The sequence below is a fragment of the Triturus cristatus genome, chromosome 4_2 (genome assembly GCF_964204655.1).
Source record: "Triturus cristatus chromosome 4_2, aTriCri1.1, whole genome shotgun sequence".
Classification (NCBI taxonomy): Eukaryota; Metazoa; Chordata; class Amphibia; order Caudata; family Salamandridae; genus Triturus; species Triturus cristatus.
In genome coordinates, this window is record NC_140586.1 from 116,550,903 (window position 1) to 116,577,024 (window position 26,122).

The window sequence follows — 26,122 nt, forward strand, 5'->3', positions numbered from 1 at the left end:
CGAGGGAGCCTCTGTTTAAGTAGCGCCTCCGGGCGTGCTGGTGACCGGCAGGAAGTCCGGTGTAGAGCAGAGGATGGCGGGTGCTGTAGTTCCCCCCAGCTGCGGCCAACGGTGGAGAGTGGCGGCGAGGGGAACAAGCAGCGTAGGTGTCCCACGTGTGGTGCTGCCTGCGGGTAAGTTCGCCGTCCTTTTCGCCAAATGGAATGCCCCCCCAAAAGATGTTGTTTTTAGGAATAAAATATAACATGCATATCCCATACCACCCTCCAACGTTAAGGCCAGGAGGAGTAAATGAGCTCCAAAAAAAAGTAGGTTATTAGTAAAGGCAACTGATGAAACAGGCCTGAAATGGCCTGATGCTCTGACTTTAGTACTGCCTGCAATGGGGCAAATACTTCTAAAGCAACTATGGAGACATGGTCATGGTGAGAAAAATAAAAGCGGTTTCTTTTAGTTCTAGGTGGACTGGACCACAGACAGTGATCCAATGCCATGAATGGATTAAGGGGACAAGATGCAGGCAGCACCCCAATGCCTGAGACGAAGGGACCAGAAATTGATGAACATCTGTCACCAGAGGACCTGCGCTACACAACAGTCAAGGAGAGGACAGACCAGACCATTTCTACGATTCATGAGGGCCCATCATAAAGTGTCGCAGGGATACTGACACCAACTGATGCTGTTGATTGAAGTACACAAAGAATTCTCCAAGAAAGGTGATGGTCTACACCTGCAGGAAAAATAGACTGAAGAGGACAATGCAGGGCAGGTCCGTGAAACCGCCCCTGAACAAGATGACTGCAGACCAGGAAGAGAACGAGATGACCGCTCACTACGTGCCTTTAAATTACTGACATTTACTGAAAGTGCCCGGTCGCCAGTAGGTAGTTATAGTTAGGACCTATTTTCCATAGGAAATCCGCAACATTCTATTCCCAATAACTTTGGCGCTGGTTGACGAATCTTCGCGAAAATGTCAAAACTTTTGGCCAGCTCCGGTCTGCTCTTATCCTGAAAGTCTCGGGGTGATTCGTCAAGCAAAGGCCGAGAAAAAAGAGGGGTCCCAAAACATGTTTTCCCCAATGCAATTTACCATTGGAACCTTTAGTCGCAGCTACAGCCCAAACTGCTGAACGGAATTACACCAAATTTGGCAAAAAGGTATATACATATATATATAGATATATATATATATCCATATAAATTCATGTGTATGTACTTCAAAGATATCATGCTTAGATACATCACACTTACATGAGGCCTGGAGCTCCAAAGCATGGAGCTTCCTATCTGACCTTCCCTGGACAAACTTCAACAGCTATTCTGAACCACCTTAGAGGTCACTTTGCTTGTCCTGACTTCTTAATAGTTTCCTTATCTGGTTGTGCAATTTGCTTACACAAGGCCGAGCCAGCCTTTTCTGGTCTGCCCATATCTAGCTGTTTATAATTGGCATGGTGCAGATCTTGCACATCCCTGTTAGCCATATTTGGCTTGGTGCCTTATCCTATTTCCGCTGACATGGCATTACTAAAATGTATATAGCACCCACAAACCAGTCACTCTGGGAAGAAGAAGTCTGAGAGCCCCTAAGGCTGGAGACCTGACTTCTTCCTTGCCGATCAGCAATGATGCATGCATTTAGTACCAATAAATACATGTTACTCTGTTTCTTAGCAACCTGCAATGTCTGGTGAGTTTCATTTATTTGCTCTTTGGAGGGTGCTAGTATTTCCCTTACAGGGGTGGTATGCATGAGTGTGTTGTCCTGATGAATGCTACATAGGTGTTCGAAAGAAGAGGGGGAGGCTTGCACCTGTATCACTAAATGTGCTGTGCTTCCTAAAAGAGAGCGGCAACTGAGATTCTGACAGAAACCTCCATCTAGCATGTGGACATTGAAACATAGTGTAACGTAACACTGCCCTATGCCTGCAGGCTTCCGCCCTCACACAATAGCATTATCTCATGGTTTAGCCGCTTGCATGGCTCCAGCCTACAGCAGTACAGTTCCACCACCTCTTTCCCATTGCTCACCTCCAAACACGACCAACATGCTCTGGATGCCACTGTCCCAACAATGTCCACTCCCTTAATGCCGACCTCCAAAGGCAGAGACATCCGATGGGGAAATAGTTGCTGAACTCCCATCGGCTGTATTTTCCTCAAAAGGACTTATTTGAAGAGCTGCCCTGGCAGAAGTAAGTTAAACAAGCACAAATGAGGGAAAGGGCGGGTGGGACGTTCAAGTAATGATGGGGGGCAGAGTAAGCAGCGATGACCGAAGAAGCACTAGACGACACATAAAAGAGTGTGGTGCTAGTGTATCTAAAACATTTACACCAGGCACTAAAGGCGCCCAGCCTCCCGAAGCAGTCACATTGCATGAAGGCAGGGGCTGTGCTGAAACCTGAAGTGCGGCATTCGTTTAGGGCCTAAGGGGACAGCATATGGGAATTGGTGGGTGGGAAGGTAAAGCAGTAACAGAGGACAAGCGTGAGCAAGCACGGCAAATGATGCAGTTGTTGAACACGCCAAGTAAACAAAACACAACACTTAACATGAGCAGAGGCAGACCAACAAAAAAAAGAGTGCTCTGAAAGTATTGTAAACAACATTGAGAGTAGGAGCACTTGTGACAGGGGATGTCCGTATGGGAGGTTACAAAAGCCTGAATTTACGATGGACAGTAAAATGAATCATTAAAAAGATGGGCGGTGCTTGAAGCCCATATTGTAGATGCAGCATGTCTCGAAGAGATAGCATGCTTGCGCTACCTAGAGGAGACCTAAAAAAGAAGGATCATGTTACTTACCTGTAAGTATCTGGTATTTGCATGTAGTGCTGTAGATTCAAATGCTTTGCATACTCCTGCCATCTAGTGTTGGGTCCGGAAGTGTTAAGTTGTTTTTCTTCAAAGAAGTCTTCCGAGCCATGAGGTAAGGTGACTCCTCCTCTGGGAAATAGTGCACACAGTCTTTCGACCCCATTGTTAGATTGTTTTCCAGCGAGAGAGTGAGAATGGAGTAGAAATAAGTGTAAGTAAAGAGATGTCCATGCGTATGAAATTATAGATTAGAACTGCAATGACCATAGGTGTCTGGGGAGAAGGGTGGGCGCATGTGAATCTACAACACTACATACCAAGAACAGATGCTTACAGGGTAAGTAACATAATCCGTTTGAGGCATGTGGCTGTAGATATACATGCTTTGCATAGACTATTTAGCAGTGCCCTCCAAAAACGCTGCCTAACCAGTGGACGTTTAAGTTGTTTGAAAAAATGTACGTAGCATCTCCTGTCCTACATTAGCTTGTTGGTGTGTTAGAACATCCACACAATAGTGCTTGGTAAGTGTATGTGCTGTAGACCATGTAGCTGCTTTACATATTTCAGCTATGGCAATGTTGCTTAAGAAAGCTAATATTTTGTACTGATGCATTGAGTGGATTAATTTTTTGGGTTGTTACTGTAAATGACAAATCTTTTCCATTTAGCAGCATAGCCATCTCTATTGGTAGGTTTACATGCTTCTTTAAGAATAGTCATGCATTCTGTTGGCAGATTTAGAAGCCTGAATTTTCTGATTATAGGAGCCAAATCGCAAGGTTTAGTTCCGTTGGGTTTGGATGTCTGAATTCGCCATGAATCTGAGTGAGGATGTTTGGGTTGAGGGGAAGCTTCTCATGTGAAACTACTGAAAGTTCAAATAGTGTGGGGAACCATGGTTGATGGGGCCATGTGGTAGCTACCAGAATGACGGTGAGAGACATTTGCTTGAGCTTCTGAATCAGAAATGGAAGAAGAGGGAGAGATAGAAAAGCTTAAGCAAATATTCCTGACCAGTTTATACATAGGGCATTGCCCTTGGATAGAGGAAGTGGGAATCTGGATGTGAAGTTTGGGTATTTTGTGCTCTCTGCTACCGCAAAGAGGTCTATTTGTGGAAACCCCCACTTGTGCAAGTATGGGAGGAGGGCTTGGGGGTGGGGTTTCCACTCGGGGACTTGTTGCTGCATTCTGACACAAAGGTCTGCAAAGTCAGAAGATTTTCTGTTAATAGATCGACTTTGTACATAGTACGTGGCTGTCATATTGTCCATCGGGACTAAGAAAACTTTGCCTATTAGGTGAGGTAGAAATGATTTCAGTGCTAGGTGAACAACTTGAGGCTCTAAATAATTGATATGGATATTCTGGTGTTTTGTGTTCCAGACACCCCAAACTGCCAGATATTGCAGGTGAGCACCCATTCCTGTGAGAGATGCATCTGCTGTTAGCACGACTTGTGGAACAGGGTTGATGAATAAAGCCCTGTAGGAAAGTAGGATCTGCTTTTTATGGTTACCCACACTTTTTGCTTGATGTTGCACTGTTTTTGATTAGTCTGACTGGGATCCTGCTAATCAGGACCCCAGTCTATCTGCTTTCTCCTTTAAATTGACATACATGTACTTTGGTACACTCCAGATTGGATACTGGAGTACCCTTATAAGTCCCTAGTATATGGTACACATGTACCCAGGGCATTGGTACCCCAGAGGCCTCCCATGGGCTGAAGCATGTATTATGCCAACAATGAGAGGCCATGCAAAATGGGACTACAGGTCTGCTCCTGCAACCTGTGTAAGCTGGTGATTGCACCCCTTAGTTTAGATATAGGTTCACTATATCTATTGGTCACTACACTTAAAACTTGTAAGTCACCCCTATTGCAGGCCTTATCAAACCTGAAGGTAGGGTGCTGGGTTTTATGTGAGAGGGTGCCTCTGCATGAGCAGAGCCTCTCTGCAGCCTACGGAGACCATTCTCCCGGGTTGACTGTGACTCGGCCGGACATATAGGTAGAGGTGCATTATAACCTCGTGGTGAATGCTATCTCGAAAACGGCTACATAGAAACATATTGTGTTTGGTATCAAACACCTTGGAATCATACCTCCACACCGGTAACCGGTGTGGGAGGTATGATTCCACCCTTCTGGAGCGAGCTTCGTGGGGTCACTGGTTTATCCGATGCCAGCCTTCTCGACAAAATGGATGCTGACGACCAGAGACACATTTCTGCCTTCCTGCGTTGAGCCAAGCTCCAGCAGAGGAAGGCAGCACAATACCCATCCTGTCACAGGGAGATGTGACCACTTCCCAGACAGGATTTAGTGTATTGGTGCTTGGTGGGTGCACTCTGAGAGTGCTTGAAAATCTGCACCTGGGGCACATTTGGTGTTCCTGTGCATAGTCCAGCTCCAACCAGTTCTGGGAGCTATTGGCTCCTGCTCTAGCGCGAAACTGGACAAAAGACATGGGTGTTACCACCCCTCTGTCCTGACCCTCCCCTAGGAGGGTCCCCCGAATCTGTCCAATCCCTTCCAGTGGGTACAAAAGGGCTTACCTGGTGGCAAGACTAAAGATTTTACGTGGACAAGATTCTACAAGAAGAAACCACTGACTCAAGGAGTGATTTTTATACTACTTTTTTCGACATGGTTTGGTCTCCCCCTGGAGCCCATAGTGTATCATGCTACTTACAACTGTTCTATTGATCTCGTATTGTGTGCTTTGTGTTCTATCCTTGTGTAGAGGATACTAGAGAGTGTTATATTAATAAATGCATATTTTTTATATAACTACTGTGTGGTTCTCCTTTCATTTAGTCAATATAGGAGGTGATATTCTGGTAAAACAAGCTGCTTTACTATCCTTCAAGATTAGGTCTGAAGGCTGCTCTCCACAGCTAACACTAGGATAGCTTTCCCAAGGTTATCTTTGACCTCATACATCATAAGGGTCGTTTGGAATGGTGCAAGGTGCCCACTTTAATTAGTGGACAGCATATACCAGGCCAACTTCTCACATGCCCTTTTCACAGATTTTGTGTGTTGAACACTGCACAGAGTGATGAGTGTGGCTGTCTACCAACACTATATTGTGTAATTGACCCTGTAACGAAGTCCACGGTCGTGCTTAACATTCCTGTAGAGGACGCATGTTTAGTCGTGCATGAGGCACTATGGCAATGCATGCTGCCATCATCCCCAAAAGAGGCATGGAAGTTTTGACTGTTAGATATTATTGATTGGCTTGCAATTGTGGTAGCAGTGTTTGTAAATTGTGAATCCTGGCTGTATTTGAATAGGCTGGACCTAACTGAGTGTTGAGAATAGCCCCAAGATATGGCTGTAGCTGTGAAGGTTGAAGATGTAATTTTTTAGAATTGATGATGAATCCCAGCTGATGCACAAGATTTATGGTACTTTGAGTGTGTTGATGACATAGGAGGTGTGTATTGACTTTGATAAGCCAGTCGTCTTAATACGGGAAGACATGAATGTTTTGTCTGTGTAAATGCGCTACTACCACTGCTAAGCATTTGGGGAACACTCTGAGCGCAGTGGTGTCTCCGAATGGAAGGACTTTGAATTGATAATGTTTTCCTGCAATCACAAATCTGAGGTATTTGCGATGTGCTGGATGATTGGAGATGTGAAAGTATGCGTCCTTAAAGTCTAATGCTGACATTAAGTTGCCTTGCTGTAGAAGTGGAAGCACTTGTGGAAGTGTGACTATATGGAAGTGTTCTGATAGTATATAGTAATTTAGAGGCCATAGATCTAAAATGGGCCATACAGAGATGTCCTTTTTGGGAATTAGGAAAGATGGGGAACAAACACCTAACCCTTGATGTTGTAGAGGAACTGGCTATATAGCTCCTTTGAGTAACAGAGCTTGCACCTCCTGTTTGAACAGTTGTTGATGTTCCAGAGTTATTACAGCTATAGTTGCCTCTAAAATATCCTCTAGATGAAGAGGATTGAGTTTGTGACCTATAGGAAGATGCGGAGGCATCTGTGGAAGTGATTTAGGAACCCGCTTTATAAGAGGAGCAACTAAAGGAGCCTTTAGTGTTTGAAGCAGGTTTGGCAACTTCACTATCTTTTCTCATTTGCTCTAAGGCCTCATCTACTTGCGGGCAGAAGAGATACTCTTTTTCAAAAGGGACCTTCAGTAAAGTTTGCTTGACGTCTGGCTTGAATCCAGAGATATGCAGCCAGGCATGCCTCCATATGCGAATACTTGTATTGATGCCTCTGGTGGCGGTATCAGCAGAGTCCAGTGCACATCTGATTGAAGAGTTGGAAATTACTTTTCCTTCTTGGACTAGTTATTGCTCCTTCTTTTTATGCTCCTCTCAGAGCTATCCTCCTTCTCATTCCAGTGAGTGCTGTCATACCTGGCCAACAGTGCTTGTGTATGTGCAATTCAACAATGATTGGCAGATTGTGCATCAACCTGTTTGCATCATTAAGATTTAATTCCTTATCAGGATGTGGTGTGTCTGCTGTAGTTTGTGAATATACCCTTTTTGGAGCAACCAAGGAGTCTGGTGGAAGTTGTCCTTGAGTAAAAATTGGGTCAGATGGTGTTGCTGTCTAATTTTTATCAACCCTAAGGGTAATGATGCGAGCACGTGCAGGGTCCTTAAAAGTATCATCTGCATGGCGCATCATGCCTTTCAACATTGGAAGAGATTGAGATGTCCTATGTGTGGTACATAATTTCTCAAATAAAATATCTTCTTCTATGGATTTTTTGCGTAACCTCATGGTATGCTGCTGCCCTAGCTATAAACTCCTGACATGATGAAGTATCATCAGGAGTCAAGGGTTTGGCTGATATAGGTCTGGATATGTATCCTCGGGAGGGTCAATGTCATAATCCTGCCAGGGGTCTGGTGGTGGTGGTGCCCCATAATTGTCGTCATCTCCTGCATCTGCATTTGGGTCTGTGTGTGGAGATCCCAGAGGTGTAATGTTTAAAGAATTGTGTGGTGAGTGAGGTACAGGAGGTACAGGTGATGGAGGTGGTTGTATATGAGATGGAGAAGAAGGACAAACAGGGTGCAAAGGACTGATAGCCTTGCCCTGTTTTTTCTCTTACATAGGTATTGGGAGATCAATGTCCTGTTAGTAAGAGGTTTGCCTTTTGGTAGAAGGCACTGACACTCTTTATGATAATGCGGCCAGTCTCTGGGTGTATATGGATCCGTTTTTGTTTTGGATTGAGTCTTTCCTTAATTGTCTCTAAAAATGGCTTCAGGAGTGTAGCAAGAGCCAATTTCTTTTTCCATGCTAAAGGTTTTGGAATTGAACCTGTTTTCACTTTTGGTTGGTGGAATGGTGGGAGCTGAAGGGGTGTGATCTTGGCTCGGTGCGGAGCCGGAAGTCTTCATATGTGCTTTTGTTAGCGAAGCAGAGGAGAGGCTAGCTGAAGCTGGATCTCATTGCCTACCTTAATCAGATGGCAGTGGCAGCACGGAAGCCTTTTGTTTTGTAGGAATTAAATGTTTTGGTGTGGGCAGGTGAGGGATTTGACCCGGCACCTGGACCTGGCAGAAGATCATGCGAGTCGTAGTACGAATCTTTTTTTTTTTTTTGAAAAACCTTTATTGACGTTTCAATCACTTACACGTATGGGCCTACAACCTCCCGGGGCCGGCCGCTAAGCAATCAGAACAATAAAAGCACATGTAAACACAGGCGGCACCTCGGAGAGCAAAGTCTACAATACAGTATAGTCCGGCCAATGAGCCGCTCAGGTAGGACACCAGGAGAGAAAGGGTTTTTCATTTTATAATAAAACAAAACAGTAGGATCAGGTGCCAAACAGTTTCCCAACAGCGATAAGGGGCAAGGATAAGAGACGCAAGCAGCAAGCAGCAATACATTGAATCAATGGCGCAGACACGGGAAAGTACGGATGGGGAGAAATATCAAAGATAGTTGCGCCTACAGGTCCCCGTACCTAAAGCCCAGCGAACCCCCCGGAAACTGTGGCACACATTAAGAGCAAGCGATTCACAATAAGAGAGGTGTACCGCGCTGATCCCAGAAAAACAAGCAAAAAGAAACAGAGAAGAAAAAGGAGGCCATGGAAAAAGAGATAAAGACTAAAGAGTCCCCTCCCCCATCCCCCCACCCTGCACCTCTGCGAATGAGTATGGCCCCACCCCCCAGCAGTGTGCCTGTCGCCCTGGAACTAGACCCGAAATATAGAAGAGACAGGGAAAAAAGGAGTAAGACAGAGCCCCCCCAGACGGGGGGGCGGAAGGAATGTAATAAACTGGAGGAGGGCCTTCAAAACATACCCCCGGCTTCTCCCTCCCGCACGGTGAAGTCTCCCCACAGCAAACAATTAGCAGCACCAGGTTGATCATATCAAAAAAGGAGGGGGGGAGTGGGGAGCATTATGCACCAACTATGCGAATAACCATGAGAGCACGCAACCATGAGTCCGCCTGTCTACTAGGTGACCACTCCCGAAGGATCAGCCTCAGCCTTGACCGCACTTTGCGATTCTGCCCATGCCTGCCCCTCGACCCAGCACCATGTCCGATGTCCCAAGGTACAGGAGTGTCCAAAAACAGTCGGGAAGCGACGCACACAGGTGGGGTGGAAGTCTCTGAGCATCAGCACGGACCGCTTCATGGGGGGGCGTCTTTTCCAGTGCCGCCCCAGGATCTGCACTGCACACAAGGTCCAGACAGGCTGAAGCAGTCAAATGAGACACACGTTGCTGGAATCGTCCCTGGGCCGCCGGAGACTGCGCACGGGACAAGGCCACCATCTTCCGCTCAGGTCCAATACCTCCGGAGCAGATCAAGCCCACAGTTAGCCGAACACACGGTAGCATACTGTCCGGAGTGTCCGGCTGTACACTAATCGCGGGGGGGGCCGCAACATCTTCCTCCTGTGTGCAGTGTGGAAAGCCACTGTGTACTTGTGGACCAGCATGCCGCCACTGTCCCAACGCTGATACCACACCATCTAGCTTCCTCCCCAGGACCCCGGCGCCATGAGCCAAGGAGTAATGAAGGGCACCAAGGGCCTCCAGGAGGTCGCCGTACCCCAGAGCAGCACTCTCCGATCGCTCTGCCACACTCCCGACCGTCACACACCCCCAGTCCCGCTGCGTCCCAGCGGACAGGATGGTAGGCTGCATAGTGACAAAATGGCCGCTGGGAAGGCCCGACTCGTATTGGGGCCAGGACCCCGGGACCAACGCCTCAAGGTCCACGTCGCTGAAGACAGGGATCCTGGGGGAGGAACAGATTCAACCGTTGCGCGGTCACGGGCAATAGTCGTCTCCGCCACGGACCAGCTCCCGCAAAAAGCCGGGAGCAGCCCGCAAGGATCAGGCCGAACCAGGGACGGCGTCCGGGCAGCTCACCGTCAAAGGCAGGGGCAAACACCACAGAATCCGAGAATTGCACACCCGGGCATGTCCTCGGTCCGCAGCGCTCAGCAGGGGGGGAGCGACCACAGCAAAATGCAGGCCGAAGGGAGCACCACTCCGGCGGACCGACTCCACCCAGTCACCACAGGCCGCTGTTGTTAAACTGCCGCCCGGCCAAGGCTTCGGGACCGCACGGGCCGCAAAGTTCAATCGCTGATTTCTCCGGCGGTACTGCAGTCAGAAACCTCAGGGTCACACGATCGGTTGCCACTTTCGTTTACGAACACGATCTCGTAGCGCAGAATAAGGATCTCATGCAGGATATCCGTGCGGGATGCGGAGGTTCACGGAGCCGGGAATCTACGCTGCCGTCCCGGTCGCCATCTTGGCTCCTCCCGTAGTACGAATCTTGAACTGAAAAAGCCCCTTCTACTTCAGCAGCTGACGCTTCGAGATCTCCCTCTTCTGGTTTTATGTCTTGCTGAACGATGATACCGAGTGTGTGCTCGATGTCACGTCTCTGCATTTCTCTGCATCATGCCTGACTGTCCCGTAAGATCTCTTTGAATCGAAACAACTGTCAGGTCTCACAATCTTCTTCTTTGTGCTTGGGGGACAAGCACTGATTGCAGACCTTGTGAAAGTTGGTCTGCAGGTACTTGCAGCGGCGTAGCAAGGTCAGGTGGTATCCGGTGCTGAAAATTTCTTGTCACCCCCGGCATGACAAAATGGCAAAAATATATGTTAAAAAAAATATTCTTGCCATTTTGTCACCTCCCTCAGTGATGACAACCAGGGCGGCTCCCACCCACTGCACCCTCCTTCCTACGTCACTGTGTACTTGGAACAGCACAAAGAGCAGAATCAAAATGGAATCCATTCCATCAGCAGGGTATCATTGATGGAGTCGAATGAATGTAAGATAGTGCAGACGGGTAAGGCCCAAAGCCCACGATCGGAGTGTTCAGACTCAACGAGTGAGAGTCTTCCGAATTTGGATATGCAAGCGGTGAAAATGAATTAAAAAATAACACTGACGATGGAAAAATGGATTACATACCGAAAGGATCACGGAACAGTCTCAGACCAGAGCGCCCGAACCCGATGGCAGAAAGAAAGTAATCTCACAATGGAGTCGATGCCCATGCACACTATTACCAAGAGAAGGAGTCCACCTACCGTGTGACTCAAACGACTTCTTTGAAGAAAAACAACTTGCACGCATCGTACCAAACACTAGATGGCAGGAGTATTCAAAGCATGTGTATCTACAGCCACACATGCCTCGAACACATGCTTCCTTTACTTCTTCCTTTCTCACCATCTCCCTCGCATACCCTTACCTTTACAGAATCCTTTTGTTCTTCATTTGTTACTATTTCCCAGATTTTTAGGATTAAAAGTGTACAAATTGAACTTTACTTACCCTTCACACTGTGTCCAAAATGTTAAGTACTCTGCTCAACATATGTCATAGGAATACGGTAAGAACATAACTTACATTCAACTCTGACTGCTACATTCTTCAGAGCAACACCATGTCTGTTGCTTGTGTTACACCGGTATGTGCCAGCATCGTGTCTGGTGACTGTAGGCCAAGGCCTGATTGCATTAGGGCCGCCATCTTTGGTGCATTCAACGCGCGGAGTTGGCCTTCCATCTGCCTCACAAGAGAAAGTGGCTGCTGTACCTTCCACCCACCTCAGAGTGCTCGGACAGAGGAATTCGCTAAATGCAGGTCCATCTAAATTTAAAAATATTATATCTTAAAACATATAAATACATTTCTTATGGCTGCTTATAGTTTTAATCGGAAAAGGCATGCATGTCTTAGTGCACATTTAACTTTTCAATATATGTGTAAATGTTCTGATACCCACTAAACTTTGCCACAGAACACAAAATAAATAGGTAATTTATATACAAAAAGGATGTGCAAAACCCATAAATAACTCAATACAGCAGGAAATGGTAAAAAATATAAAAAAAAAAAATCAGGCCTACTCATAATCTATTTTCCATTCACGGTTGTTTGCTAGTTCATGGTGCTACAGAGTCAAGCTACAAAGTTTTATAGAAACAGATTTATACCCTTTGTGGCATATTTATGAGAGTTTTGCATCATGCTTGCACCTTGCAAAGTGGTACATGCATGACATAAACCTCTAAGTCAGATTAATGAAGCCTCACAAAGCCACTTTGATGGCTTTGAATGGCTTAAAAAATCTGGAGGCATTGGCGCTAGGCTACCAAAACAGCACCAGCTCAAGAGAAAAGGACAGGAATGTGCTGTATTGGATAAATACAGTGAATTCCTGTCCTTTCCCAGTGACACAGGGCAGCGCAGCAAAGTGACTTGCTGCACTGTGCCACTATTTAATAAATATACCCCTTCATTTATTTGCACATATAATACAGAGTGGTGGGTGTAGCACTATAGATTTTAACAAAGCAAACCCATCGATGATTAGCGTGCGATTGTGGGACTCTGAGAGTAAAACTGTGGTTTTATTTTCTGTTTATCCGAACAGAAATTGCACACCATTTGGGGCTTATTTATGAGCCGCTTGCACCACCATAACATCACTTTTTGTGATGCTCCAGCACCGCAAATCAAACAATCATATTTATGACGTCACGCAAAGTCACTTTGTGTGGTTTTGAATGGCGTCATAGAAATGAAGTGAGGCAAGGCAGTGCAAATCGCTGCGTTGCCCTACTCTGCATTAGGGACGCATTCCATGGGTGTTACTGTGGGTGTTCCTACGCAATACTCATGGATTTTGTTGCTTCCCCAGATTAACAAAACTCATCCTCAAGTGTAAGCAGTCTATCTCTATCAACCACTGGTACTAACTCCCATAGTATTGTTCCCCAGTGTTGTGTACACACCTTCCTCATTTCTAGAGCTCTCTCATATGAAGCCAGCCACTTGATTATGACATCCCCTGGTACATAACTAGGGACAATCCCTTTGGACAGTCTGACTTGGTCACTCATGTCAGATACTTCAGTGTCTTAGTTGCTTTCACCATTCTCTTTAGGCTTCAAGCCCAGCTTGGCTCTTCTTTCTTCAAGAGACAGCTTTCTTTATTTCAGGGCTAGGGCTCTCTCCTCCACCTCTAGGGATGCCACATACTCTTGAAGGGATCTCCTGCTGCTGTGTGAGTCCCTACACTGCTGGCTGTAGAGTGCATTCTGTGCCTGGTGTTGGGGTGGAGGGCATCCTCCTCTTCCTCTTTTTCTCACCCCCCCCCCCCCCCCCCACTACCTTGGAGTATCTCCTTTCCCAGTGCTCTTGGGGCTCACAGTGACTTCCAGGAGCTTTTCAAACTTTTTGAAACTATTGGAAACTTTGTCATGGCTTATAAAACTCCTTTAAAAGTTCAGCAACTCCTTGGAAATAAAGTCTCTGAAGACTGCAGAACTCAACAAATACTTGGGAAACACAAGGACTTCTTTTCTCAGTGTCTACTTATGTGGATTCTCAGAGGTCTTAACTTCAACAACTGTATGGTACTCTAAACAAGAGTTCTGAATCCAACCGCTAGGCACTAATGTGAGGAAATGGGGTATATTCTATTGTGTGGTTGTGCAACCTCTCCATGTATTACACTTACCAGCCCCTTTATGCCCAGTAGGTTTCATCTGTAAAACCCTCAGATCAACCCTGGGCAGCTTTGGCACAGAGGAACACTAGTAAATCATTTTAGCAACACCAAAACAATTGAAGATGAGATCGACATGACACTCAAGAAATCCAATAGCAATTATACAAATAGACTGTATTTTTATAAGAATTAAGACACTAGAATAAAAAGCTCCACTAGAGGGTTCCAGATATATAGATTTTACAAGAACTAATAAATTAGAGCAAGTTCACTCAACCACAAACATGCCTTAGCAAAGTCAACGAATTGGACACAGAAAATCTTTCAAACAAAAGTTAGGTAAGTGTTGATGCAGCTGATTACTAGTATGTGGGGTAACCAACTCTGGCAGGGAGCTAGTCAGTGGAACCAGCATGGTCCTCAAGAACAGTTATCTTCCCAGAACAAGCACTCCTTCAGCAGTTCCAGACACTTTATCCATGTTGCAATGAATTACTATGGAGTGTCTCTATTGCAAGGAATGAAGGATGCTGAAGATGCTCTCAGGATGCTCTGGATATGCTACAGTCAACTGGGGCCTTCCTGCAGGTATTGCCCAGTATAGAAAGATGGTGAAGGAGTACTGCTTAAAGGGTCAACATCCCAGAAAGTCTTCTCCGGTCTGGCTGAAGTCCAGCACCACTGGACTACCAGTCGTCTATTGTCGCGATCACAGGCCAGTGTTTCCTGAGTAGATAAAGTGCTTTCTGAGGGGCCCAGCAACTCTCTGATGGCAAATCCGTGTTCAGCAAATCATGTTCAACTCTGTGCACGGTCTTGGTCCATGGTGCTGTGCTGCAGCAGCCGAAGCAACTTGAAGACTGTGGGCTACCAACTTTCCCCAACAGGCTTCTTCAGCTGGGAACAGGAGGCTAGTCAGCTGGCCCTTGGAGTTCTCTTGGCTTTACTGGGCTCTGGAGACAGCTTTGCCTTGAGAAATGCACGTCAGGTACAGTCTCTCTTTTTGCTAGCCACAATGTCCAGCAGGTGCAGGCCTCATCAGTGCAGCATGTCTTTGATGGTCCCTCGGAGCAGCAGGACAGTCCTTCTTCCAAGTCGGTCGAGCTCTGAGTTCTGGTTGCCAGGGGTGCCCTATTTGTTTACAGAAAATGCCTTCAGGGTAGGATGCTGTTCGGAGCGAGTGGGCTACCAGGTTCCCTCTCTCCTGATCTCTTCCTCGGAAGTGTGGCATCTGGCTACCCCAAGATGCACCATTCTGCCCACTCCCAATATGGCGAGACACCTCTCTCTGTAGTCAGAGCTCCCTGGCCCACCCCCAAAGGTGTAGCTCCCAAATAGCTACACGCCCCTGGAAAAAACGGTTTGACAACTGGTTTCTCCACTCCTGTCCACCGTGCCAGCTTGCCTGCCTAAACAGTAGAGTGCCACTCTCTTAAGTGTTACCAATTTGCCCTTCAAAGAAGGCTTATCATTTCAAGCTCACCTTTTGGGCTAGCACCAGTGTGGCTTCCTGCAAAAGGGAGGTAACACCTATCTCTCATGCAGGCCCCTATTGTGTCCTCTACTGGGAGTTGTTTGCACGTCTCCCCATGGGAGCAGAAAGCTGTCTGCAGGACAATCTCCATGTACATCAGTAAACTTTGGGCAACTGAATTGCAACTTCTAAAGTTGAACTTTGCCCACAAATTCGAAGTAACCATTAAAACTGATTATGTTTCCTGATTCTGTTGATACCAAACAGTGCCAACCTTAATAGTCCCATTTAGAAGTTACCAGGGCTGGACTGCTAGCCTGTAAGTTTGTACTTGCTAATAGGGTTACTAGCCTTTCCACAGTAAAAATGTAAATTTGGTGTTTTTATTGCTGAAACATCTAAAAGTACAGGTTCAACATTTTAACCTACAGCACCCTGCCTTATGGTTCATTAGGCCTGCCGCAGGGGTGACTTACATATGTAAAAAAAGGGAGATCTGAGATTTGCCATTACCTTAAATGGCAAAGTCGAGTTAGCAGTTTTAAACTGCTCTTCCAGTCTGTACTGGCAGTCTGAGAGCCATGGTTTACCTTCTCGTGCTCTACAGGAGGGGCAAATTCATGCTGGACGGCCTAAAACAAACAAAGCCAGCAAATAGAAACCAAGCAAATGTGAGTTAGGAACCACAAAGCCAATACTAAGCAATGGGTGGAATGCATTCCCAGGGAGGCTTTCCGAATGTCCCCAAGATGCCTTTAGCAAACCAGACAGCTGCGCTGTTTGGTAGACTTCCATCGACAGATCGGCCCACCGGGCCATAAAATAGGCCCACAAATAGACACAAAAAACCAGCACACACTCTGACCTGTCAGACCAGCCCATCGAACACCGCCTGATTACCCTATGAGCTAGTAGGACCTTGCTTCTTACTTACCATTACCAAGAAAGTCCTCAAATCAGCATAGATATAAGCTAGTGGGATCCTTAAAAATTGCCATTCAGAAAAAAGGCCAACATGCACCACCAGTGACTGAAACTAACTGCAACCTCCATCTTACATCTTACAAAGCCCAATACAAGCATTAATGTGCTAAAACACATAGTATTAATTAATGCCATGCAAAACAACTCGCAGTCACACACTTCCAATGACATGTTTTCTACTGGGTATAGTTCTGAAATTATTTGAAAAGGCAGTACAGATTTGATGATCAATACTTAATAATGCAAACAAAGCCATACAGAATAGGACCAAAGACAAATGTGTCACAGCCTGAAAGATGACCCCACCACCCAAGTACTGTTTAGCTGATACTGTTTTTCTTTCTATTACAGCTTTATTACTCTCTGGGAATATTCCTCAGTTGTGAGCAAACCCTTTTCCCTCCACTCAGTCCTTTTAAATGCAATGCCTTCCTATGTTTAGCACATTAGCTATTGTATTCCTGTGCTTGAAACTGTGCGTGGGAAAGAAATGGGAAAACAATATGGATTTGGACTGCTTTCTACTGCTTTGACATAGATACTGAAGTCAGTAAGCTTAACTTACATTCAACTGTCACCGTTATATTTATAGCGTCGTGCCCATGCTTGTTGGTAGCCAGGCATTGATAGATGCCCGACTGGTTTCTTGTGACCTTAGACCAATACATGCTCGCATTGACGCCAGCATCGTCGGTGCATCGAAAAAGTGGGGGTGGATTCCCAACCACTCGACAAGGGAGAATGACCTGGGTACCCTCCACCCAGGTCTGAGTGTTAGAGCACAAGGATGCATTGAACTTTGGTGCATCTAGGAAAGAACACAAAGACAGCACTGTTAAGTTAATTCCTTCATGCATGTTCATGTCGGTGGGAACATGTATGATAATCTGCTTTCTCACAAATAAGATAAACATCATAACACCACTCTCCGTTAGCAAGAGGGTTCATAAATATTTATTCATGACATTTGTTATTTTCTCTTTTATTGAGTTTTCATCCTACTGGCATGTAATATTTCCCCCCACTTCGGAATATTTTAATTTTTTAAAATACTTTTTTCCCTTATTGATGTGCTATTTTCTCTGTTCTACTTTCTATAACTCTACAATAATAGATTTTCAATTGTTGGGAGGATTCTCCAAAGCGAGAGCATTCTTCAATGAGTGGGAAGTAACTCCAATGTCCATTGATCGGGAAGTTGAACCTTAAATTAATGGGAAATGTCTTCAATGATTGGGATGGATATGCAATCAATGGAAGTGGTGTTCAACAAGTGGGATATGTTTTTGAAGAGGGTTTTTCAATCAGTGAGGGCCGGCTTTAGTGCTGGTGGCACCCTGTGCGACAATGTTTGTTGGCGCCCCCCCATGACCACCTCCACCACGGATTCTCTCACTAGCACCCTTTAACAGTGACCAAGTCTCCATAACCACACTCTCTCAGATGCATTGAGTTAGTTATATAGCGCCACTCATACCAGTGTAGGGTGTCCGAGCACTTTACATCACACGCACATTACACAGAGACAATCATACGTGTGTAAATCAGTGTATAGGAAATGTTACATAAGCCAAAGGACTAAAAGTGTAGGAGTCACATGCAATCCATACTGGTCGGCAGTATAGTTTGAGTGCTTGGTGTGGAGAAGCACAAATGCAGAGTCGAAAAAGAAACAGCATAGTTGGTAGTTTTCTTTAATAATAAGAATCGATTTCTAGCCAAATTAACCCTTTTTGCAACATTAATCAATGTTCTAATAATGTATACTTTGCAGTGTGTATGCAGTCCTCTGTTGAAAGTTAATAGCTCACTATTCTATATTAGGACTTTAAGTTATAAATTGCAAGTAACCTGCTGATCTGTTTACATCATATGCACTCTGTAATCTACATGGTACACGTTCTTTGCAGCAGGCATATTAACCCTCTGCACTAACTTCACCGAAGTCAAAACCTCAACTATACAAAATGCTGATCTCTCTCCAGGAAGATAATTAATCACACGAGTTATCTTGACATTTATGTGAGGCCTGGTAATTGCCGGGGGAAAGAAACACTGCAGCAGGTGCTTCAAAAGGATAATACACTTTCAAACAGGGCGCCCCCAGGAAGCCAGCACCCGGTGCGGTGGCACCGGTCGCACCGCCCTAAAGCCGGCCCTGATATCTACCATGAGTCTTCCAGGTCTCCTATGACCCGCAAAGTTCATGGTGTTCATCAATAAGTGGGATATATATATATTAAAGGAGCCAGTCAGGTCCACGAAGAGTGGGTCAGGCCTAAAAACTGTACATTGGGTCATCAATGAGATTGTGAAAGCAATCCTTTGCAGGTTGGCGAGCCAGATGCTGTGCGGATAGTGTGGTTGAGGTCCCAACTCTGTCACACCAGCTGTTTCTGGTTCTGCAAATATAGTATTTGGTAACACTATTTTAATATTTCTCCTCCTGCCGTGTCCTGTCACCACAGCGCCCGCCATATTCAGGGCAAAAACACTGTTGGCTAGGTCCATCAAGCACGGCAGATTTGCCCTCACTTCTGTTCTATCCGAAAGTAAACCATAACAGTAGAGTTTTTTTATTGGCAAAAACGAAACTAATGCCCCCCATGTTCACCCACCTTTGATGGGAGCTTCTCCTGGGGCACTTGAGTTATTTGTGGCTTTTTTTCTGGCCAGGATCACTATGACTGACATGTGATCGTGGCCAGGACAGATATGGGTGGGAATGGCATGAAAGGGGCTTTGGTGTGTGCAACAGGTTTCCTGACAGTAAAATCAACAGCAGCTCTGCTATCAGGAAAACCACATTGCCACAACTTCTAAAAGAAAGCAGTGAACAGTTAGTGGGCAAAGGAGAAATACTTTATTGTGAACAGATGCACTTTAACACCTTCCTCTAGATGAGGCCCAAATTCTTTAATGAAAATGCCAGGTCTTCCTTTCCATGCTTTCTTTAAATGACTTTCTCCCTTCTTTTTCTTCACATATGATGCCTTGTTTTTCACTTTTTTTCTCTCTGTTCTATGTACATTATTTCCTTCACTTTTGTCTGTACTTGTCTCACTAATTTAATCATTTTGTTGGTCTTTTGCAACGATCCTTATGTCCTTCCTTCTTTCCTTGTCCCAACAAAACTGACCCTCACTTTCAAATTTAGCTCTTCATAAGTGGAGCAAGAACTGAAAAGGATTGATTGAAAGAGGGGGATTTCCATAATTTCATATTGTTTCCAGCTCACTAGTATAACACACAAAGGTGAAAGGTTCTATTTGTCTCAAAATCTCAAATGTGTGATAGATGTAACGTACGAATAAGGCTTACATTCAACTATGACTGTAATGTTCTTCTCAGCCACACCACGTTTATTGCTTGCCTTGCAGCGGTAAGTACCAGCATCATGCCTGCTGACTACAAGTCGATGTCCGATGACATTGGTCTCCTCATCTTTGGAGCAGTTGATGTCTGGTGCTGGATTGCCATCGGCCTCACACGAGAACATGATGGTGGTCCCTTCCACCCACGTCTGAGTGCTTGGACAGAGGAAGTCACTGAATTCAGAACCATCTAAAATATATAAAAGAGTAACCGGTAAAATAAACACCCTTCAACCCATTTTTCAGATATGTTAATTTACCTGTTGTTGGGCTACCATAGCTATTAAATACTACCAGTGGTTAATTTGTCAAAAGATAAGTGCTGGGGCTCTCGTCAGGAGGTAGCGTGCACCAGCCCATTTCTCCTGTTAGTGCCGCCTTAAACAGAACCAACTAACCATGAAGTGTGGGAATGGATGTGGCATAATGCCCGGAGCCCGGGAACCAGGTTTGAGTCTCGGCTTCAGCTCAACATCCTGTGATTCTGGGCAAATCACTTAACCTCCCCTGCATAACATAAATGAATGTGAATGTATCCTTAACTGGAGCTCATGAAAAGCGCCGGTGTTGCTGACTAAGTGTTGGTGCTGAGTACCAAAAACCACCAGCACAAATTCAGCTCTGAATACTACTTTCCAATCACAGCGAAAATTGCAGCACCAAATTCAGAAGCACTTGAAAAACTAGAGGCTAACATGACTCCTAAACTAAATCCAACACTCAATAGGCATAATACAATTGTGAGTAATTGTTGGGATGGAAAAGTACTCTACCCGGTAACAGATGTTGATTTCTGAAGAGTGTGCCCCAGCTGCAGTGATATGTGCTTTTTTTTTTTTTTTTTTTTTTTGTTTGAAACCGTTTATTGCAATCTCAAATATATACAAGTATGGGCCTACAACCTTCCGGCCGGCCGCTAGAGTGACAGGAGCATATGACATACATACAAAAAAGGGCTCTTGGCGTTGCAGAGAGGTAAATCAGGAGGTATCAACGACGTGGGCCACATGACTCCGAGCCCGCAATACGGTTTCATTTTATAAGAACACAACAACACAAAAAAACCACACCCGCAAGGCAACCCGCAATCCGAAGTGACAGCACGTGCTCCTTAAGTGGGGGACCCCAACCATCCACAAGAATCTAAAGAGGGGAACGGGAAGAGAACAGGGACTGGGGGACCCTGTGCCCGGGGCCGGGGGAGGGGGTCAACTAGGGGGACGGAGCTGGCGAGGCAGCCGGCAGCAGTGGTGGCTCACAAATACCCCCGCGGTAGGCGTTCCAGGGGCCCCAAACTTTCACCCACGCCCCAGGCTTACCTCTCGCCACGTACACCACCTTTTCTCGGAACATGCACCAATCCATGTGTTCTTTCCAGGCCGACACCGCCGGGGGCCTCTGGGACCCCCACAGCTGCGCGATGTCACGCTTAGCTATCATATATCCCAGAGTCACCCACCGTGTCTGCGGAACCGAGTAGTCAGTTGGTTCCCACACATTCAGCAAGCATCTCCTCGCTTCAGGCAACAGCGCGACACGCGTAACCACTCGCAGGACCTCATGCACACCACGCCAGAATCGCTCCACCTTCGGGCATTCCCACAGAATATGCAAAAAAGTCGCCAAAGCACCACACCCACGCTTACACAGCCCATCCTCGGCATAGCCCATACGCAGAAGCCTTGGCCCCGTCATGTAAACCCGGTGGAGGATCTTTAGCTGGACGAAGCGAAGGCGGGCCGGTATGGCCACCTCCTTCGGAGAGGCCACCGCGGAAATCCAGTCCTCGTCGTCCAACTCCAGCCCATCGGCAACCCAGGCCTCGCGGAGGCCAGTCAGCAGGCCCGAGCGATCATTAATCAGTTTTTTGTATATGAGGGAGATCGTGCTGTCCGGAACATGGCCATCCAGCACTCTATCCTCCAGGGGGGATGACTCCGGAATGGAGGCGACGTCTGGGAAGACGGAGCTCAGTGCGTGGCGGACCTGCAAGTACCGAAAGTATTCACTGCCCTGCAGCTGAAACTCCGTCTGCAGCATCTCGAATGTTTTAAATCCCCCCCTCGTCCAGAGGTCCCCCACTGTACTGATGCCGATCGTGTCCCACTTCTCGAAGCCCTTCGAGGTCCACAGGGAGCCCAACCTCTCAGACGCATATAGCGGTGACGCCCGGGTCAAACGGTCCTTCCACCCCATAGCTACGTTAGCCGCGTGCCATACTCGCACCATGACACGCGTAGGTCCCGTCAGGCGGGGGTCGGGCGCGCCAGAGTAGAGCGCTCGATTGTAGTCGCCACCAGGCAGGAGCACCTTGTCCATTTCAAATGCCGGGTTTAAGGCGGGCCCGTAAAGGCCATGATTAATTGCAGCTAGCTGGGAGGCCCAGTAATACCGTTTAATATCCGGGAGGGCAACCCCCCCGTCGTACCACGGGAGCGTCAACTTCGCCAAGGCAATACGCGGCCTCCCGTCCCAGAACAAGCGACGCTGTAGACTCTCCACCTCACGGAAGTAGCGCGCCGGGACCAAGTCCATAGTGTTCTGGAGAGCGTACAGGAAGCGTGGCAACGACATCATCTTAAACAATGCCGCCCGGCCGAGCGGCGAAAGCGGCAGGCGCCGCCAACGCGCGACGTCCTCCTTCAAGCGCTGGAGGGGGTAAGCAAATTCCGCTCGTAGCGGGCCTCCGGGTCCAGAGTGATATAGATACCCAGGTACCGGAACCCCTGAGAGGCAATCTGGATCGGACAGTCCCGCGGGAGGACGGGAGCATCCCCGGAAAGCACATACACACATGATTTAGCCCAGTTGATGACAAGGCCTGAGTTGCGGCCGAATGAGCGCAAAACATCAACCAGGACAATCAGTGATTTACGCGGGGAGGCGAGGTACAAAAGGATATCGTCAGCGTATAGGGACACGCGGTCCTCATACTCGGGGGTCCAACGGAGACCACGGATGGAAGGGTGCCACCGCAGCCACTCCGCCAAGGGTTCCAAGGCCAGTGCAAACAGGAGAGGCGACAAGGGGCAACCCTGTCGCGTGCCTCGTCCCAGCGCGAATGGGGCCGAGACTCGTCCATTCACCACCACCTGCGCCAATGGGCCCGAATACAACAATTTGACCCAGCTGATGAATCCCGGTCCAAATCCAAATTTCGCCAGCATCGCCCAAATGTATGGCCACTCGAGTGTATCAAACGCCATGGTGGCGTCTAAGGACGCCAAGATGGCCGGCTCCCGCACAAACGGAACACGCGCGAGCACCCCGTGCAGGCGCCGCAGATTAAGGGCCGTGTTGCGATGGGGTATAAAGCCGGACTGGTCTTGGTGGACCAGATCACCCACCACGCCGACCAGCCGGTTGGCGAGCACCTTGGCGAGGATTTTGGGCTCCGCATTCAAGAGCGAGATAGGCCTATAGGATGTGACCCGTTCTCGGGGTCTCCCCTCCTTGTGGATCACTACGATTGTAGCCAGACGCTGGTCCGGCGGGAGGGAGCCCCGCGAGTGGGCCGCCAGGAACATCGCGCGAAGGTGGGGCGCCAGCACATCCGGTCGCAGCTTATACAGCTCGATAGGGATACCGTTTGGGCCCATGGCCTTGCCAGATGCGACCGAGCGTATTGCAAGGGCAATTTCATCCGAGGTGGGAGCAGCCTCCAACGACTCCCTGTCCTCCACCGAAAGGGAGGGCAGCGCGATGTCCCGAAGCAGGGCATGGGAATCCTCCTCCGAGCAGGGAGAAACCGGGGAATACACCTCGCGGAAATAATCCGCGGAGCAGGAGACAATGTCTTCTGGCTCGGTGACACGTACACCATCCATTCTCTCGATCAGCGGGACCACACGATTCGCTCTCTCCTTTTTATCCAACCACGCAATCAATTTACCAGCCTTATCACCCACATCATACAGTCGCCCCTGTTGCTCTCTACTGAGGCCCCTGGCCGCCTCCGTGACGAGGGCCCTATAGGCTGCCTGCTTAAGGTGTAGTACATGTAGTGCGGCATCCGTCACCCCACTCCCCAGGTCACCCTCTAGTTCAGTAATTTCGGCTTCCACCCGGGTCACCTCCTCCTGCTCGCGCCTCCGGGCATGGGAGATAAAGGAGAGGGCCTCCCCTCTAAGAACTGTCTTGAAGGCTTCCCACAGGGAGATAGCCGAAGGGACAGACCCCACATTCTCCTCAAAATACCGCTGCAAGGATTTAATCAAGTCGGCACGAATAGTGGGGTCGCGCAGGTACCATGCATTGATTGGAGCTACCCTGCCCTCCCCCCTCGGGAAGACACCAAAATGCAACAGGAGCGGGGAGTGATCTGAAATACCCCGCGCCAGATGGCGCACCTCTCCCACCCTCCCAGCATAGGCCGCAGGGACAAGGACATGATCAAGCCGCGAGAGGCTACCATGGGCACCCGAATGAAAGGTGTACTGCAGCTGCGCGGGATGTTTTAGTCGCCAGCAGTCTACCAATCCCAATGTATCTAAGAGGCCGGGCAGCCACGCCTGTGCCCGGGGGAGGTCCCTAGGGGGGTAACGATCCATAGTCCCAGAAGCCACCGCATTGAAGTCTCCCCCAACCACCAGAAGCCCCCCCGGGAGGTCAAGGAGGAGGCGCCCCAGATCCGCAAAAGTGGTAGATTGTAACCCCGGTGGGACGTACACTGATACAAAAACGACTACTTTGCCCTCCATTCTCCCCACCAAGACCGTGTAACGTCCCCTCTCATCATGGCGCACCTCATCTATTTCTAGCGGGAGCGAGTTCTTAACCATGATGCCCACCCCCCGCGAGCCCGACGTGAAGCCCGAGTGGGCCACCAAGCGATAGCCCCGCCGATTCATGGCATGAAAGGAATTACCAATAAGGTGTGTCTCCTGCAGAAAGACCACATCTGGAGAAATTCGTTTCAGATACTGCAGGACCACACCTCGCTTAATCCTATCCCCCAGTCCATTAACGTTCCATCACAACAGAGTCAAATCCCTACCCCCCATCACATACAGAAGCCATCATTTGTCCCCCCAAGAGCACCTCAAAAACACCAACACAGTAAAGGGTTTGCCTTGCGGTATAAACGAACAACACCCCACCCCAACCCACCCGTCCCAACAGAACTCCCCCCTCCCTGCACCCCTGCATGAGCCCAGACAGCCCCCCCAAAGTGCAGTGTGCCTGTCGCCCCATAGATGAAAAAACTAACTAGTCCCCCAGAGGAGGAGGGAAAGCCCCCAAGAGACCCCGCACGACCTCCACAGGAGGGGAAAATACACGAGCAGTCAATGATAACAATAATATTGTCCTGAGCAAGGCCTACTATTTGTCCCTCAGTCCTGATCCGGCGGGCCCTCCCCACCAACCGCACCCCCCCCACCCCCCCGGCCCCGATCCCCGGGCAAAGTGTCCAACCAGTCCCCGGCCGCCTCGGGACGATCAAAAAAGTGCGTGCGGCCATCCACCTCTACCCTCAGCTTAGCTGGAAAAAGCATTGCGTACTTAAGGTTCAGGTCCCGTAGACGACGTTTAACTCCGAGAAAACTCAGTCTCTGCTTTTGGACCGCCGGAGTAAAGTCAGGATAGAAATTGACGTCCATGTTGTCGAGTCTGACCGGTCCTTGTAGCCTAGAAGTCTGCAGGATAGCGTCCCTGTCTCGAAAATTGAAAATCTGGGCAATGAGAGGCCTCGGCGGGGCTCCGGCCTTAGGTCTTCCTCCGGGGACCCTGTGGGCACGTTCCACCGCAAAGAGTTTACTCAGCCCCCGGGGCTGGAGATGGGTGAGAATCAAGTCCTCCACAAAAAGATCCGCCGCCTCCTCCTCTCGTCCCTCCGGCACCCCAATAATGCGGACATTGTTCCTCCGGGCCCGACCCTCGGAATCCTCCAGTCGACGATCCATCAGGGCGCTCGCCTGGCCAAGCCGGCGCACCTCCTTTTGGAGGGCCGCCACGTCCGTAGTGAGGCCCGAGGTAGTGTGGGCCAAAGAGTCGACCCGGTCATTCGTTTTGGACAAATCGGCCCTTACCAGGCCCACATCCACGAGGACCGAGTCTATCTTCTGCGCCAGAGTGTCAAAGCGCTGGTCCACCGAGGCCTTCATTTCGGCGATGGCGCCCATGACGTCTCGGAGGGTCAGATCCGCGGGCAGAGCAGGAGCATCAGTCGGGCCCGCAGGGGACGTACGCGGCGCCTCAGGAGATCCCTTCTGGAGGGTGTAGCGGTCCATGTTGTTGGACTGATGGGCCGTGCCACGGCGGGTCGATTTCACCTTTGCACGGTCGCCATCTTGCTTTGTGGACATGGTTGCAGTCCCCAAATCGTGCCAATCTCCTCGAAGGGGCCGACAAACCAGTTCACGGGCTCCGGGGGGGGGGGCGACCACAGGTCCGCAGGCCGGATCACAGACGGCGGGTCGGCCGGGCACCCGGGCAAGGCCACA

General features: G+C 48.3%; 1 protein-coding gene across 2 annotated transcripts in view; it reads right to left on the bottom strand.

Annotated features, from left to right (window-relative positions):
• The window catches only part of LOC146833120 (intercellular adhesion molecule 5-like), a 222,156-nt gene that overhangs the window by 125,789 nt on the left and 70,245 nt on the right, over window positions 1-26,122 (bottom strand). Inside the window, exons 7-9 of one of the 2 annotated variants that reach the window (XM_085600743.1) lie at window positions 19,627-19,869; window positions 16,871-17,113; window positions 11,738-11,980 (exon numbers count right to left, since the gene is read on the bottom strand). In XM_085600743.1, coding sequence (XP_085456869.1) covers window positions 11,738-11,980; window positions 16,871-17,113; window positions 19,627-19,869 — 729 coding nt within the window. The remainder of the gene's footprint in view (window positions 1-11,737; window positions 11,981-16,870; window positions 17,114-19,626; window positions 19,870-26,122) is intronic. The other variant, XM_085600744.1, reaches the window with a different exon arrangement.